The sequence below is a fragment of the Aquarana catesbeiana genome, linkage group LG08, assembly GCF_042186555.1.
Source record: "Aquarana catesbeiana isolate 2022-GZ linkage group LG08, ASM4218655v1, whole genome shotgun sequence".
Taxonomy (NCBI): Eukaryota; Metazoa; Chordata; class Amphibia; order Anura; family Ranidae; genus Aquarana; species Aquarana catesbeiana.
This window is the reverse complement of record NC_133331.1, coordinates 164,217,911-164,236,077: the sequence shown is the minus strand read 5'-3', so window position 1 is coordinate 164,236,077 and position 18,167 is coordinate 164,217,911. Positions and strand designations below refer to the sequence as shown.

At 39.8% G+C, this 18,167-nt stretch overlaps 1 protein-coding gene across 1 annotated transcript in view; it reads left to right on the top strand.

Annotated features, from left to right (window-relative positions):
• Window positions 1-18,167, top strand: part of LOC141106149 (neurotrypsin-like) — a 68,620-nt gene that overhangs the window by 17,664 nt on the left and 32,789 nt on the right. Inside the window, exons 3-10 of the mRNA XM_073596671.1 lie at window positions 2,319-2,561; window positions 3,488-3,626; window positions 5,831-6,003; window positions 6,146-6,293; window positions 10,310-10,488; window positions 14,210-14,351; window positions 14,585-14,790; window positions 15,220-15,361. Of these exons, the coding sequence (XP_073452772.1) occupies window positions 2,319-2,561; window positions 3,488-3,626; window positions 5,831-6,003; window positions 6,146-6,293; window positions 10,310-10,488; window positions 14,210-14,351; window positions 14,585-14,790; window positions 15,220-15,361 (1,372 nt within the window). The remainder of the gene's footprint in view (window positions 1-2,318; window positions 2,562-3,487; window positions 3,627-5,830; window positions 6,004-6,145; window positions 6,294-10,309; window positions 10,489-14,209; window positions 14,352-14,584; window positions 14,791-15,219; window positions 15,362-18,167) is intronic.

Sequence of the window (18,167 nt, the reverse complement as noted above, 5' to 3'; positions counted from 1 at the left end):
GATGTCCTTGAGTTGTTGCTACGGTTTTGTTGAAGTCAAGTGGGCATCCCATAATCTCCCATCTTTATCAAAGTTATTAACCCTCAATAAATGAAACAAAACAAAATCACAGACTGTTCTCTGTCTCTGGAGTGCCTGTGAAAATTCGGTGTGCCTGGCTGTGCAGGGTGGGGGATCCCAGTTCATCTGTGGCTCTTAAGGAGGTGGGCTACACTTAACTTCCACCCTCTCCAACTGTGCATGCTGACCTTCTTTTAATTTCCTCAAACTTTCACATTCCACCCAACCATCAGGTGTGAAGAGAGGAAGCCTTGTGTAAGCTCTGTGTGACTTAATTGACTGCCTGAATACTGAATGATCAATCAGTAAGCAACATCTCTGTCATGTGAAGTCAGTCGTATGCCCCCAGTATCTGGCATTGGTGAGGTCAGCAGTTACGTGAACCATGCAAGAGGCAAATTACAGGTTAATTTAAAGTAAGTATGTCATGAGAGAAATGCAAGGCTACCATTGCTGACCATAGTACTTCCTAAGTCACAGATCTGAATACACTTCAGGAAAGTCGGGAATTCTTTTCTGCATTCTTGATCTTGGCCCTTACTTTGAGAATTAAAACAATATGGAGAATACTATTGCTGATCCCTGTTTGAACATGATTGTTGCCTAGCTACATCTGGTTTTATTTATTTAAAAGCTGACCTGAATAATCATGTAAATCAGGAAAATTGGAATCCTTAATACTTTTTTATTGGCTTTTTTTTTTTAGAAATATACAAAGTTCTAAAGCCATTGCATCAACATGACAGCCAGGGAACTAGTATTTTCAGCCAATGGCAGCCTCTTTGTTTCTCCCATGACTGGTCTTCTTTACTTTACTTAACTATATTGCTAAACCAGACAATACTGGAATACCAAGCATTATTGTTCTGAAATCCACTAATATCTCCCCCTTATGTTAGGGAGATGAGGGGTGGGGTGGACTGACAACAGAGCCTGTGATTTCAGTGCATCAGATACAGCGCTGTCAGCTCACTACAGAAATTTAGGAGCTCAGAGGATTTCCGGCATGATTAACAGGTATTTTTCTGTACTTGCAAGCATTTCCACAACATGGAGAAATGTACATGTTGAAAATGTGTACTGTATGTAAGATATGAAAAACTATCAGCCACACTCCAAACTTAGCTCCTCTTGCTGCATATATTGATTGTCAGCAAAGTGACTGAAAACAACACGATTTCTCCTGTAAACCAATCTGTCCTTCTATAGGAGGACTACGATTTCTACCACAGTCCTTCCACAGTATTCCATGGATTTAGACCTTGGCGATATTTTACTGCACATAACTTACCTTAACCTACATTTACAAATCAGTCTTTGCTGGGAATGACTATGAAACGCTTGTTTTTTCTCCTAAACGAGAAGTCTAGCCAAAGCTTGTTTGGCTGGACTTCTCCTGTGGGTCACAGGAGTGCAGTTCGTTCTGCACTCCTGTGACCCATTTTCAGCCGACGTCACAGAGCCGGTCCAGGCTTGGGAAAGATCGCGACCATATGGTCGGGATCTGCCTACATGCCTGGACCAGCACACGGCTCAGCCTCTGAGCGAGCCGCTGAGAGCCGCTGAGAGCCTGAGTCGGCCGCTCCCGTGGAGGGGGCAGAGCAGACAGCGATGACTGACAGCCACCAGCTCTCTGCTCAGGGAGCCCTGAGAACTGAGCAATTGGCTGTATTTGATGCTGCATCCACCTAGGTAAGTATGATTCTAAAATAAAAAACATTCTCATACTTCTCTTTTAAGGTTACAAACCAGATGAATAGGAAATCTCTTTTCTTCAAAAGTGGATCTTGGTACCATTACTTGGGCTTCTGATGACTTATTCATGGCACACTTAATTACCTAAACCCTTTTCTCTGCCACACTGTTCTGCAGAGCATTTCATACCTAAATGTCTTTCTCCTCCTTTACAGGGCTTCACATGTGCCCTATATAGATGACTGTTCCAAAGCTCTCTCTTTTCGGACCTTCAAACCTCTCTCCATTCTCAGCATCTTATGCCCAAGCCTTGACTCCTTTTCCAAAGGAACTTGCAAAACACAGCTTCAGTGTATCCCTCCCAGACACAACCGCTGTATGTCTCTAGCTAAGGGGGACCAAAGACCCCATAATCATTTAATTACTTAATTTCTCAATTATTAACTGTTTTGGACATTTGACATTATTATCATTCTCTGTGATTTATAAATTATCTAAATGAATCCCCTGTAATGTCTTTACAGATTGGTAAACAAAATAAAAATAATTCTTGCTGTTTTCAGGTTACAACCTCTGCTCTGATGGTGTAGCTTCTCTGGGACACTACAATGGCACAATTTCTGTGACAGAGTCTGGTGCAGACTGTCTGAACTGGTCTGAGTTTCCTGATTACATGCAGCAGTACCCTAGCCGAGGATTGGGGAACCATAACTACTGCAGGAACCCTGAAGGAGGAAGGACACCATGGTGTTTTTATCGGCAACCCTCGGGAATCATAAGCTGGGCACATTGTGACTGCAGCCATGGTACTGGATATCTGAAATATATGCATTCTAGAATAGCTGATGAGAATTATCTATATAGAGAGAGACCAGAGAATTCAAGGCTGAAATCGATATTTGCACATTTTTTATGGGACATATTGTATGCTATTTTTTTTTAGAAAAGCTTTATTACATGTCATACTAACTCTGGCATGATCCATTATTTTCAGTTGAAGAAAGCTGAAAACAAAAATGTTCTTCATAGTGTTAACTTTTTTTTTTCAAGATTTTGTCTTTTACCCACTTTTTCACCAATCTGTCTACTATTCACTATTTTTTTAAACTGCAAAGTTTTTCTTTGGTGCTTCCCAATCAAACATATACTTAGGCTGGCCATACATTATCCAATTTTCTTGTAAAAATGTTTTCCTTTAGCTTTACCAAAACCATATAATATGAGGTCAAACCTAAACACTTTAAATTTTTATGCATTCAAGTAGGTCCTTGCCTTACATAGTTGAAGGTAAATCTAAAGGATCCACTTATCCTCTTCTATGAGTGCTTCGATACATATTCCTTTTACCAGATTGCAGCTGAGGATACTTTTTTTATATATTGCTGATTTTAATGTGAAAATAAAAATGTAGTTTTATGGATTGTGTTTGTTTTTGATCTTTGTTGTGACACTTTAAAATCCCCCTTTTCTCGCTATACCCCTTTAGGGGAAGTTTCTACATTTCTGTGTAAATCTAAAGGAAATTGAATAAGAAAATTGTATAATGTATGGCCAGCTTAAAAGAAAACTATATGTGACATTTGCAACATTTGACTGCTTTATTGTAATGACCCTGACACAAGTGTGATATCTGAGTCTACCAAGCCTAAGAACACTTTGTCTGACAAAATGTATGTTTTGCTTGAATTATGTTTTAACTACACCTGACAAACGGATAAATTATTCCAAATAGGTGCCATTCGCCTGTTGGGGGACCAGCCTAATAAGAGTGGTGGATTTCAGCTGTATTTACATGGGGTTTGGGGATCAGTATGTGCAGACCATTGGACCGATTGGGATGCAAGTGTGGTGTGCAGACAGCTTGGAATCAGGTTAGTCTGAGCTAATTCTGACACAAGATACAGTGGTGTAAGGAACTGTGGTGTAACAACCAAGCTTAATGTGATAAGTCATTGTCAATACATTCAAGGTTCTGTGATCCGTTAAATACTTAAAATATACTGCTATTAATCTGATATTTCAAACTTTACATTCCCCTTCAGAAGCATTTGTTTGCCCCATTCAGGGCAATGTTGAAATGGATTTAGTGTTGTAAAACTGTTACTGAAATAAGCCTTTTCCAACTGAGCCCACACATTCAGGTTGCCTAAAAAATAAATTTATTAAGTAGATCCAGTGCCCTTAAAGCAGCCCCCACTGGATCTGCAGGGATTCCATGGGTAAGTAGTGGTCTCTCTGCAGCTGTCCAACACAATCTCTCCAATAAGAAGGGGGTTTGACTTTTCTAACAAGCGGGTGTGTTGGACTCCTAAAAAAAAGACCACATCTCTCCCACAGAGATCCTTATCTGCAGATTACTGGCAGGGTACAGGCTGTTTTGGGGGAGCTGGAGCTGGTTTATAAACAAAACAAACAGTAACTTTGCATACTTTTGGTTTTGATGAAGCCTGTATGGATTTACATAATTTAAGTCATTTTTGCACTGAGGCACTTTACAGGCGTTTTATCGCTAAAAATAGTGCCTGCAAAGCGCCTGTAAAGAGCCTCTCCTGTCACTCCTGTGTGAAAGCCTATGAACTTGCCACATCTTACCACTGAGATTTTTGCACATTCCTCCTTGCAAAACTGCTCCAGCTCCTTCAAGTTGGATGGTTTGCGCTTGTGAACAGCAATCTTTAAGTCTGACCACAGATTTTCTATTGGATTGAGGTCTGGGCTTTGACTAGGCCATTCCAACACATTTACATGTTTCCCCTTAAACCATTCAAGTGTTGCTTTAGCAGTGTGTTTGGGGTCATTGTCCTGCTGGAAGGTGAACCTCCGTCCTAGCCTCAAATCATACACAGAGTGGTACAGGTTTTGCTCAAGAATATCCCTGTATTTAGCACCATCCATCTCTCCCTCAACTCTGACCAGTTTCCCAGTCCCGACTACTGAAAAACATCCCCACAGCATAATGCTGCCACCACCATGTTTCACTGTGGGGATGGTGTTCTTTGGGTGATGTGATGTGTTGGGTTTACACCAGACATAGCTTTTTCTTTGATGGCCAAAAAGTTCAATTTTAGTCTCATCAGACCAGAGCACCTTCCTCCATACATTTTGGGAGTCTCCCACATGCCTTTTCGCAAACTCAAACGTGCCATTTTATTTTTTGCTGAAAGCAATGGCTTTCTTCTGGCCACTCTGCCATAAAGCCCAACTCTATGGAGCGTACGGCTTATTGTCGTCCTATGTACAGATACTCCAGTCTCTGCTGTGGAACTCTGCAGCTCCTCCAGGGTTACCTTAGGTCTCTGTGCTGCCTTTCTGATTAATGCCCTCCTTGTCCAGTCCGTGAGTTTTGGTGTGCGGCCGTCTCATGGCAGGTTTGCTGTTGTGCCATGTTCTTTCCATTTGGTTATGATAGATTTGATGGTACTCCTAGGGATCATCAAATATTTGGATATTTTTTTTTATAACCTAACCCTGACTTGTACTTCTAAAAAACATTGTCCCTTAATTGTTTGAAGAGTTCCTTGGTCTTCATGGCAGTGTTTGGTTAGTGGTGCCTCTTGCTTAGGCGTTGCAGCCTCTGGGGCCTTTCAAAAAGGCGTGTATATGTAATGACAGATCATGTGACACTTAGATTGCACACAGGTGGACATCATTTCTCTAATTATGTGGCTTCTAAATGTAATTGGTTGCACCAGAGCTTTTTATGGGCTTCATAACAAAGGGGGTAAATACATACGCACATGCCAATTATCCATTTTTTATTTCTGAAAAATAGTTTTATGTATATATTTTTCTAATTTTACTTCACCAACTTTGACTATTGTGTTCTGATCCATCACATATAATTCAGATTAAAAAAACATTGAACTAAAAGCTGTAATGTAACAAAATATGTAAAAAGCCAAGGGGGTGAATACTTTTGCAAGGCACTGTATATAGAAAAAGTTGTAGATCTTTGCATTCAGCTCATGATAAATAGGGGCAAACACAAAAGAGTTGTGTTTTATAATTTTGCTCAGTGTATGTATTTTCTATCCTTAGTGTTAAATATACATATTCACTTTTATCTTGTCATCAGTGAAATTGGCATAGGCAGAAAGATCTCAGACTATGGATTGTGGAATACCCCTGTACATCTAAAGTCTGCTAATTGTCGAGGGGATGAAAATGCCTTACTACACTGTAGCTACAGCCAGGGCAAGGACTGCAGACACAGGATGGTAGCAGCAGTTACATGCTCTCCTCCTCAAGGTAATTCTTCAATGCTAGCTTATAATCAAAATCAACCTGCTGGTATTCATATGACTATGTAAAAGCATTTGACCAAAAGAGCATTCTAGTCTCAGAAACCTTCCCACTCATAAACTTTTATTTTTCCTTCTCTGAAGAGCAGGTTTAAAGCCGCCCCTCCGATTGGTGGGAGGAAAGGACCACTTTGAGGGGCGCGTTGAAGTGTTTTTCGGCAGCCGGTGGGGAACAATCTGTGATGATCGGTGGGATGAAAAAGATGCTGAAGTTATCTGCCGGCAGCTGGGATTTATGTAAGTCCCACCATTTTCTGCTAGACATAGGACCACTCTATTTATAGGATCAGTAAACCTACAAGATAAAGTTACTTTAATAAAAAAAAGCAATTATTAATAGTTTCACATATCAATATAAAAGTTTCATTATCTATCCAGAATATGAGTTATTTAAAATAATGTAACAGTTTTTTTGCTCTGTGTTAGCTGACATGTGAAGAAAAAGTTAGCTTTCAAGACTGCTGAGTATGTTGTTTTTTTAGATGAATCAATGAGCAGTGACGGCATCAGGAGGGTGCTTGGGTCTGCTGACCATACAATACTTACACAATCAACTTTAGATTTACCAAAACGATGTAATATGAGCACCTGCCTAAGCTTAACCAATCCATTTATATTCAGTCAGGCATCTGAACCGTGACTGCTCTTACAAAGTCATATGACTGGATTTGGCTGCTCTTAAAGCTACAAATATCATCAACTATACCTAAGAAAACACAAGCTAAAGTAAACTGGGGTTTGGAATTTGAGATTTATAATGCTATCTATGTAATTCAGCTTTGTTGCCATATTTTTGGGTTTCCTGCATCTCTAACCTTCCCTCCTAAAATTTATTCTGATATAAAACTACAAAGTGACTGGCAACCAACTGATGAACCCCACCATACATCAAAGATCCAGCCCTGCAAGTGGGTGCATTGCGCACAGGAGAGTAAATACTGGGGCATTCAGAGACCTCTCACAAATGCATCCATATTTTTTTTTCACTGACACTTGTCACAAGAAATACATGGAGTCTTCCTTTTCCTACAACCATTTTTTTTTTGCATTAAATGTCATATCTCATGGGCATCGTTGTTTTTTTCGATCCCTTTCTTGTGCTCTTGAATAAATGCCCTGTAAAAATTACTAATGTGCCATTTAGGCTCCAGCAGCAAACATTAATAGCAGCCAAACACCGGTAAAGCTCTAGACCAGGGGTGTCCAACCTGCGGCTCATGGGCTGCATGCGGACCAGGATGGCTATAAATATGGCCCAACACAAATTCATAAAACTTACTTACAAATGTTGATTTTTTGGGGTGGGAATTTTTTGTAAAAAATGCTTTATACTTAGCAAACACATGCCGCCAAAGAAAAATTTGACAGTTGACAGTATCTCTCTACTGGAATTTTATAAGTTTTATCTTCCCTAAGAAAAAAATCCCACTCTTCACAATCGCACCTAATTCATGTCATTAGTTTTCGGCAGTACCTATATTTGTGAGCAACTATTTTCAAGGATTGAAGCACACGAAAGGCAAAATTAGAACCAAAATATCTGATGAGCACCTTGGGAATTCATTGAGAATTGCTACTATATTCATGGAACCAGTTATTGATGTGTTAGTTTATCAAAAAACATTGTCAAATATCCCACTAGTTTTGTGTTTCCCTCCTTTACTTTTATCATAAAAAATGTTACAAAAAAAAAATAAAGTTTTATTACTCAGATAGGTACTTTATCTATATAAATGATTGTTAACTTGTGATCTGCCTGACTGTTTCTGCTCATTAGCTATCCTTATTGTAATGCTGCGTACACACGATCAGAAATTTGGCCAGCAAAAGACCGATATGAGCGTTTGGTCGGAAAATGCGACCGTGTGTATGCTCCATCGGACTTTTGCTGGCCGAATTCCAGCCAGCAAAAGATTGAGAGCAGGTTCTCTATTTTTCGGTCGGAAATAGTTCCTATGCGAAAATGCGATCTTCTGTAGCAATTCCGACGCGCAAAATTCTTACGCATGCTCGGAAGCATTGAACTTCATTTTCTCGGCTCGTCGTAGTGTTGTAGGTCACCATGTTCTTGACGGTCGAAAGTTCAGCGAACTTTTGTGTGACCGCGTGTATGCAAGGCAAGCTTGAGCGGAATCCTGTCGGAAAAGCCATCATATCCTTTTCCGACCAAAATCCCGATCGTGTGCACGCGGCATTAGTGTATTTTATGTGTGGCCCAAGACAGTGTGGCCCAGGAAAGTCAAAAGGTTGGACATCCCTGCTCTAGACCGTGCCTCACTGAAGCCAAAAAACAGTATTACGCAAACTATGATCCATGAGGAGATTGAAACTACTTTAGCAAATATGATTACTAAATATACCAAGGTATTGCAGATATAAGTAGATAAATATCTACTGCCAGGCTTTGATAGAACTCTACGTGAACCTTAAAGCGTGATTCTGTCCCTGAAAAAAATCATTTAAAAGTCAGCAGCTACAAACACTGTATCTGCTGACTTTAAATAAGTACTTACCTGTCCTGGGTGCCCGCGATGTCGGCCACCTGAGGCCGACCCGTCTCTCGGCTCTTGGGTCACGGCACCGCCATCCTAAGTAAGGGAAACAGGCAGTGGAGCCTTGTGGCTTCACTGCCAGTTTCCTACTGAGCACGCACGAGCGGCGCGGTGCTCTGTGAATGGCCCTGTGGTGTTCTGGGAACACACACAGTTCCCAGAAGACAACGGGGCCGCTCACCGAGGAGCAGAACATGCCGCGGAATAGGAAGAGGCAGATTAGGAAGACTGCCTAGCAACAAGGGTTTAGGTAAGTTTAAAAAATTTTTTTTCAAATTTTTTTTTTAGGATTTTTGGTGAATTTTTTTTTTCAGGGTGGCCCTCCACTTTAAAGATCTATTCTCCCATACCAAAACAGGCTGAGGCTGCACCACTAAACATTCAGAGTAGGTTTTCCGTTACCATGCTCACCACTCTCCACTGTGCCAAAGCTCCTAAAGAAATTCTTAAATGTGGATTCCCGAAGATTCCAAACGGGCAAATAATTCTGGGGGTTCTTCTAATTTAAGCTCCGAAGTAGTCTTTATTTCTGGCTATGTTGACTGTTTTTTACTCTGGCTATGATGTTAATGATGGTTTTCTATGTAGCTTGTAACATTTCTACCATTGATCCCTTCAATGGCCACTGAACATTTGTACAACTATGAGCTTTACTTTTTCAAACACTTGTTTTCTGAACAGATCTCACACTGGAACCTTTTTCATATACTTCTTTTGCAATATTTTGTTCTTCCAAATCCTTGTTTTCACTTGAGCCATATACACTTAATAAGCAGTGCTCCATTCTGTTGTATCTTATTAGAAGCTGCACTGTTTTTGGCAAGCATTCTAATGCTTGCCAATTGATTTCATAGTAAAATAGTCAGAACTAAAAATACATCTATTTTTTCCTGTTTTACCAAATGTTATTGCTTGCTTCATATATCATTATGTAGGGCAGGGGTAGACAACCTTAGAGAGGTGGAGATCTACCTGAACAACACGGAAGAAGTCAAAGATCACCGGGCACAGTGTCGCCTCCTCACACCTGATTTAAATGTCTATCTGCAGGACTACTATGTCACAAATGCCAGCATTGCATGGCAATCATGGGTTTAAATCAGGTGTTGAGAAGGCAATATATCGCCTCCTCACCACCTAGCAACACACACTCGGAACGCTTTTCAGAGGAGCAGTACTTGTAAAGTTAGGGGTGGTAAAACAGCATGATATAATAGAAATATATGGCTAAGCGCAGGAAAGCTGTAGGTACACTGCACTGCACCCACAGTGTGGGTAAACCGCAACACATCAGTGTTAAAGCAGCCCTATACTATTATGCCCAGTGTATTGCTTCACACTGACCTGAAGATCTCTTCTTTCCTGCCGCTGGCACCTCTCTGGAGACCGCTAACTGGGATAAGATGCGGAGTGCAGTTGGTATTACTCCACGTGGGACAGGAGCCAGCACTACAGAGGATGCATGCGTCTCTTCTTCCTTTCTACAGATGTAACTTTACAAGTAGTCCCTCTGCATTGCACTCTGCTTGATGTTCTGGGATGGAGGGTCAGCAAGCCCAGACCGAGATCTACCAGTCACCTGTCCATGATCTACTGGTAGATCACGATCTACAGGTTGCTGACCCCGATGTAGGGCAAGAGATTTTATTCATGTATAGTATGTTTTTCATATTGTTTTCATAATATATTTATATATTACAGGGGAAAGCCAAAAGCCTGGGTGTGGGCGCACTATGGACAAGGCTCCGGTCCTATATTACTTGATGAAGTGGAGTGTCTAGGAAATGAAACCTCATTAGACCTTTGTAAGAAGAATGAGTGGGAACATCACAACTGTGACCATATTGAAGATGCTGGAGTTTCTTGTAACCCATATGTAGGTAGGTTGAGATTTAAAGAAAAGTGTGATGCTTCAGTTTTTTTTTTTTTTAGGTGTGACTGCACCTTTGATGCAATAACACTTCATTGTAGCTTCCGCTACCTCCAGCCCCAGACCACTGAGTAAAGACTATTCACAGAAAGGAGTGCGTAGGCACAGGCATGGCTCAGATGATTTTAACAATAGACTGTGTAGCTTTGTTGGCAGATTTGGGAAAGATGAATAAAAGACTGGCATGAGGGCAGAGGGTGGGGATGAATCTACAATGTAAGTGTAACTGCACTAAGCCTACCTGCATGAAGCTTCAGTCTTTAATCCAGATGTTACTGCAGCATACCAGCAAACCCCAATACCTTTTGCTGCAATCTGGTGTGCCTAGATTCCCAAGGACACCTACAGCAGGCTCCTTGCTGAATCTCAAGCTTTGAAATATAAAAACATCCGTTTTAAAGAGTTTCTCACAACCACCAGAAAAAAAAAAATCTGCATTGGAAATATGAATGCGATTGATGATAAATGAGAGAGAGAGAGTGAGAATGTAACAAAGTGAAGCCCTCTGGGCACATTTGTGAGGAGATATCTGGATCCTAGCTACAAAAAACTCAAAATAGGGTAAATGCAGTAGACTTTGTAACTTGACAAGATTAGCAGTTTACAGATTTTTACTTGTTACCTAAAATTGCTGTTCCATATTTCCCATCTTCCCCCACGCTATACCCAGGATTCTCCCATTCCTGCCACACTCTCCCATTTTGTCATCCCTAGTATTTGCAATCAGCGAATACACTCTCTCCACCCCTCATCTCCCTTTTCCCAAAGCTGGCCATCCACAGTTTTTTTTTTTTTTTTTGTCTGGCCAGCTAGCATTTGCTGCTGTCAGAATATAATTATTAACTGCAGCAGCTGATCGACAGAAAATGTTTCAACATAAGTTAAACAATTCCATCGAGCAGGGGTGCCCAGGAGCCCACACACTGATTGAAATTCAGCTATTCCAGCAGGGACCAGCTAAGTTTTGATCAGTGTATGGCCAGCTTTAGGCTAACCAGACAGATTTTGAAAAAAAAACCTGTAGGATAAAGGCATAATGAGCTAACAATCAAATGAAGAAAAAGTGGCGGCACTACCAGCGTACAAATTGTAGTTTATTAGAAATCCTTTAAAAACAAGGACACATCTTGCACACACACCTCCTGTGGCTTCAGCAAACGCGTTTCACACACCTGTGCTTAGTTAATGCAATGACTCCGGACCAAGGCTGGCACCCGGCAATTGTTACAGCAGGAGAGATCTCATACAACACCTGGAGTGGTGCAATCTTTGTGATATACTTTGTCTGCATAATGAGATAGTATTCATCACATTTTTTTACTTTATTACTATCACAAGGTGGCTAACAAGCCCTTTGAGAGCTCTAGAGCCGCCCGACCACTTTTATCAGAAAGTTCTTCGCCAGTTCTTAAAGCCAGTACCAGGCTCACAGCTTCAGCAGCAACTGTAAGCTTAATTTCACCACTTTTCTATCATTCCATGAATAAACGTAGCATGACAGATAAGTGGCTAAAGCTAAACTTCAGTTTTCTGCTTCTCAAATAGTTTGATTGGACCAAGCTGGTCCAATCAAACTATTACCTTCACTAACAGACGTGTCCACTGTGAGCACTGTATAAACTTTATACAGCATTGACCACATACAGTATACAGCGCTGTGTTCTGGCTGCGGCAGGGGGACGTCTTATCTTCTCCACAGCAAGCTGGAGTTCAGCTTTAATCCACTTTGGCACATACTTTTACATTACATACACTATATTGTCAAAAGTATTAGGACGCCTGCCTTTACACGCACATGAACTTTAATGGCATCCTAGTCTTAGTCCGTAGGGTTCAATATTGCGTTGGCCCACGCTTTGCAGCTATAACAGCTTCAACTCTTCTGGGAAGGCTGTCCACAAGGTTTAGGAGTGTGTCTATGGGAATGTTTTTGACCATTCTTCCAGAAGTGCATTTGTGAGGTCAGGCACTGATGTTGGACAAAAAGGCCTGGCTCGCAGTCTTCACTCTAATACTCATCTCAAAGGTGTTCTGTCGGATTGAGTTCAAGACTCCGTGCAGGTCAGTCAAGTTCCTCCACTCCAAACTCACTCATCCATGTCTTTATGGACCTTGCTTTGTGCACTGGTGTACAGTCATGTTGGAACAGGAAGGAACCATCCCCAAACTGTTCCCACGAAGTTGGGAGCATGAAATTGTCCAAATGTCTTGGTATGCTGACGCCTTAAAAGTTTCCTTCACTGGAACTAAGGGGCCAAGCCCAACCCCTGAAAAACAACCCCACGCCATAATACCCCCTCCACCAAATTATTTAGGCCACCATTGGAATGAATTAGAACGGAGACTGCAAGCCAGGCCTTCTCATCCAACATCAGTGCCTGACCTCACAAATGTGCTTCTGGAAGGATGGTCAAACATTCCCATAGACACACTCCTAAACCTTGTGGATGGCCTTCCCAGAAGAGTTGAAGCTGCAAAGGGTGGGCCAACTCAATATTGAACCCTACGGACTAAGACTGGGATGCCATTAAAGTTCATGTACGTGTGCAGGTGTCCCAATACTGTTGACAATACAGTGTGTGTGTGTATATGTGTATATGTGTATATATATATATATATATATATATATATATATATGGTTTGCTTTTCTTTTTTAGAAGAGAAAGAGAGACATCATTTTATAACAAAGTATGTAAGCAAAGGCCCCAGCCATGCTCCCAGTTATTCTGACCATAAATATGAATATACTGTGTACTATGTGCTTTTGTTCACCCCTCTTTTCCTGTATACTGGGGTTTAAAAAAAAAAGCAATAATAATACAATAATAGAAGTTGGATAAAAGGTTTACTGCAGTATACATTTGTGCTAGTTAAAGCGGAGTTCCACCCAAAAGTGGAAGCTCCGCTTATCTGTCTGGAAACATCGGCTGGTGTGCCGACATGCTGGATTCCAGGACAGGTAAGCATCCTATTATTAAAAGTCAGCAGCTACAGTATGTGTAGCTGCTGACTTTTCATTTTTTTGTGCGGGAGTGGAACTTCGCTTTAAGTAGTACATTCTATACATCAGAACAAAAAGATGATCAACTGAGAAGGAAAGCGCGGCAAAGGGATTTAGTTTTAAAAGAGGGACAGTCTGTCCAAATCAGGAACAGTTTGCAGCTATGGAAACTGCACACAAAATGAGTGTGAGATCTGTATTATAATAGAGGTACTGGAACTGCATAGAAAAAACACAGTGGGGGTTATTTACTAAAGGAAAATCCACTTTGCACTGCAAGTGCACTTGGAAGTAAAGTCGCTGTAGATCCGAGGGGGACATGCAAGGAAAAAAAAAAAACAGCATTTTAGCTTGCACATGATTGGATGATAAAATCAGCAGAGCTTCCCCTCATTTCAGATCTACCACTTAGATATAGAGTGACTGCACTTTCAAGTGCACTTGCAGTGCAAAGTGGATATGCCTTTCGTAAATAACCCCCAGTGTCATTTAATGTAATGGCATAAATGTACACTGATCGGCCATAACTTTCTAACCACTGACAGGTTAAGTGAATCACATTGATTATCTTGTTACCATATATCATGCGTATTGTGAGCAGTTTGACATGCACTTAAATGATCTAATCTAGCCCACATGTTTTTAGGTTATAATATATATATTTTTTTAGACGGTGCACTGAGATTGACTGGAGGGAAAGGACCTGCTGAAGGAAGGTTGGAAGTATTTTATAAGGGAGACTGGGGTACAGTGTGTGATGATGGATGGACTGAACTCAATGCCCAGGTGGTCTGCAGGCAGCTTGGTTACAGGTACTTAATACATGTCGTCAATAATACAGCTGTAGAGACAATTAAGCTTAGCAAATATATACTGTATAATACAGTGCATATGTGCAACAGGTATGGGTGCATGTTTGTGTGTGTAATATGTACTTTAAATATAAATTGTCATATGTTTGCTGAAGAATGGGGAAGAGCATAATAATATTTCTTGCACACCCAGCAATGTAATCTTTTATTTTAATGAGTTATTTTCCCTGCAGTGGTCCTTCTAGCTTGGCATCAAAGCTGGAGTATGGAGCTGGAGAAGGGCTGATCCTTCTGGATGATGTGTCTTGCACAGGCAAAGAGCGCACTCTAGTGGACTGTACACGTAGTAGCTGGGGCCAGCACGACTGCTCCCACTCTGAGGATGTGGGAGTACAATGCTCCAATGACACCAACGACATCATTGAAATATTGCCAACAGGTAGTATTCTACATAACTTATCAGAGAGATTAAAGTTTAATTATTTTGGATAAAATAGACTTGAAAAATCTATTTATGGCCAGGGCCCAGCCTCTACATTTTGTGTCTTTTACTAATTCATCAAGCTCTGTACTTGTTGAATTGCTACTTTCACATATCAGATCATTCTGACTTACATTTCTGCATTTTTGTTAAATCTCACTGCAAAGCTTCTAAAAGATTAATGATCAACATGGCAAATCACAATTGCATACCATCTTGATATCTATCTATCTATCTATCTATCTATCTATCTATCTATCTATCTATCTATCATCTATCATTCCTGTATAAATTATCTATCTATTGTCTTTATCTAACCATCCAATAACTTTATTTAATTTCAGATGGGTAGTCAATGAATCTCTTTAATATTATTAATGGTTTTAGGGCCTCCAATTCGTTTGATGGATGGGGAGAGCACCAAGGAAGGCAGAGTGGAGATATTCCTCAATGGAGATTGGGGCAGTGTGTGTGATGATGGCTGGACAGACAAGGATGCGGTGGTAGTCTGCCGGCAGCTTGGCCACAGGTGATTGGCTTGCTATGAACCATTTAGGGTGAAAACCAGACCCTTCAGGAAATGTGATGCTCTTGTAGAGTAAGGTACTGTATAGCAGAAGTTTCTTTTTTCAGGGACATCACAGCCTTGCCATAGTAGTCATGAGGACAAAAAGTTAAAATGTCCCTAAAAGAGACACTGATAGTAATAAAACAACATGGACTAAAAGCTCTAACCTTTCCTTAATTAAAAAAATGGCTGGATTTTCATTTTAAATGTCAGCGCTGTTTATTTTTTTAATAAGATCTCTAATACAATTATATTTAATGACATCACTTACTTGTATTTTTATCTATTTAATACTTTCCTTTCCTTATCTAGTTTAATATTGTATAATTTAACAGCATGTGCAATGTTATTTAGTGGTTTTATCTGACAATGACAAAAAAACATAATGACAGAAGTGTATAGGCAACATATAGGGCTCTGGAAGAAACAGAATATTTTTCTCAGTTTATTGGCATTTAAAACCTAATCATCTGACATGAGTTCGCATGGGGCACTTGAAACATCTGTGCAGACACATCATTCCTCTCAATGCCAGAAAACCACAACTGTGCTGATAGATGCACAATATATACAGTATGTGTCTGCAGTCTGCATTTTCTTGCAATGATAAACATAGACAAATAATATACTATATAATATAAGAAATCAGAAAAAAATATATATCTCATAAAGACTGTGTTCTTCATAATAAACATAAAAACTAAAAATATAGGTGTAAAGGTTCGTCAGTCACCATGACATGAACAGTATTAAAATAACAAATATATGACCAGTAAAAAAACACACACAGGCTCTTCTAGTTCAATGTGACCTGTACTATCCTTGTATTTTCTTATTTCTGCCGCCAGCAGTGTCTGTGTTCTTTTGTTTCTTCCAATAAAAATGTAATGACAAATAAAAAAAAAGCACACACAGATGTATAAAAAACTATGGGGCTGATTAACTAAAGACAATTTTTCCATCAGCTTAGTGAATGAGGTAAAGCTTTGCTGACTTCCATCATTCAATCATGTGCAAGCAAAAATACTGTTTTTTTTTTTTTTTTCCCTCGCATGTGATTGGGTATTCTTTGCAAAGTGTCACTAAGCTCTGGGGAAAATTCCCTTGCAAAGTGAAACTTCCCTTGCAAATTGAACAGCCTATTTTGCCTTTAGCAGGTCAACCCATATATTTCTTCAATTAACATGTGACCACCATGGCGACTGACAAAACTTTACACCAATATTTCTACATCTAGTTTCTTATTGTACAGCCCCCTTTAAACTTACCAAAGCTATGTACCGTGATAGTGTCACTTCTGTCATGCACAATGGTTGTTGGCATAGGATGTTCCCTGGGTAAAATACCATGCTAATGTCCAAAGTAATAATTAGAGCAGCCAGCACAGCAAAGGAGAAATTTGTGTTTTAGAAAAATGGAAAAGTATGTGCAGCACTAATCAGGTTAAGAATAAATGTATTGCTACAAAATAACTTGAATAATAAATCCAGTGTAAACCAAACAGTGTACAATCAATGTATTTTATATAATCCGTGTGTCTGTGTTAGATGTTGGATACAAACATATATAGACAATTTCATAAATGATATATATCCTCATATTATCACAACCTTATGTGAGCATAGGTTTAAAAAAGGATAGCCTTCAAACTAGATGAGTCCTAATGCCAACAGTAAAAATCACCACTGTAAAGGGTTCAATCACCACTGATTATGAGGGGGCTTACCGGAATGTGTGGACCCAGTTAAGCTTATGCCTAGTGGGTCCACACAGGCGGGAGGTGTATATACACCAATAGGGATGGAATCTACACACCACTTCCTCCTTGCTATTGTAAGGAATAATCAGCTTCCACCATTCCTTCCACAACTTAATACAAGGCGACTATATAGGACTTGCAACATCAAAGTGAAGGTGGGGACGTCTTCTCTATACCACTCAATCAGTGTATCCAAAAAGAGACAAAACAACTCCGCATAGTGTAAAACCATAAGATGAACATATTTATTTTTCAGAACACTCACATTTCCATGGATAAAAAAAGCACTTATACGATAATCTTTGTTTGACAGCTTGTGGAAAGCAATGGCACCAACTGGGCTCGGACCAACACGTTTCGTCTTACACAGACATCATTTGGGGTATGAGGCTGTCATGGTCATTGCTTTTTTTTTAAAGAATATGATTCCCAAAATAGGTTGGTGCTCTGATTTGGGGGTCATATTCTTTAAAAAAAAAAATTGGGATTACTATATTGAATATTTGTTTTTTCACATTTGAGCTGGACTTTTTTGCACTTTTATTTTTTTTTTTTTTTCCATTTTCATATAATATATTATGGATGAAGGCTATCCTTTTTTAAACCTATGATCACATAAGATTGTAATAATTTGAGGATATATATCATTTATGATATTGTCTATATATGTTTGTATTCAACATCTAACACGGACAGACGGATTATATAAAATAAATTGATTGTACACTGTTTGGTTCACACTGGATTTATTATTCAAGTTATTTTGTAGCAATACATTTTTTCTTAACCTGATTAGCGCTGCACATACTTTTCCACTCCTTTTGTTTTGTACCTGTCCATAAAATGGTATGACTTGGATAAAGGGTGTAACCCCATCCAACTCCAGTTTATGTACTATATTGGCTAATCTACAGCAAAAATAACAGGATTCGAGCTTGGCAAGTGACAAGAGTGTAATGTAAAAACAATGAAATAAACTGCCTAAACAGTAATTCACACATCTCGGTT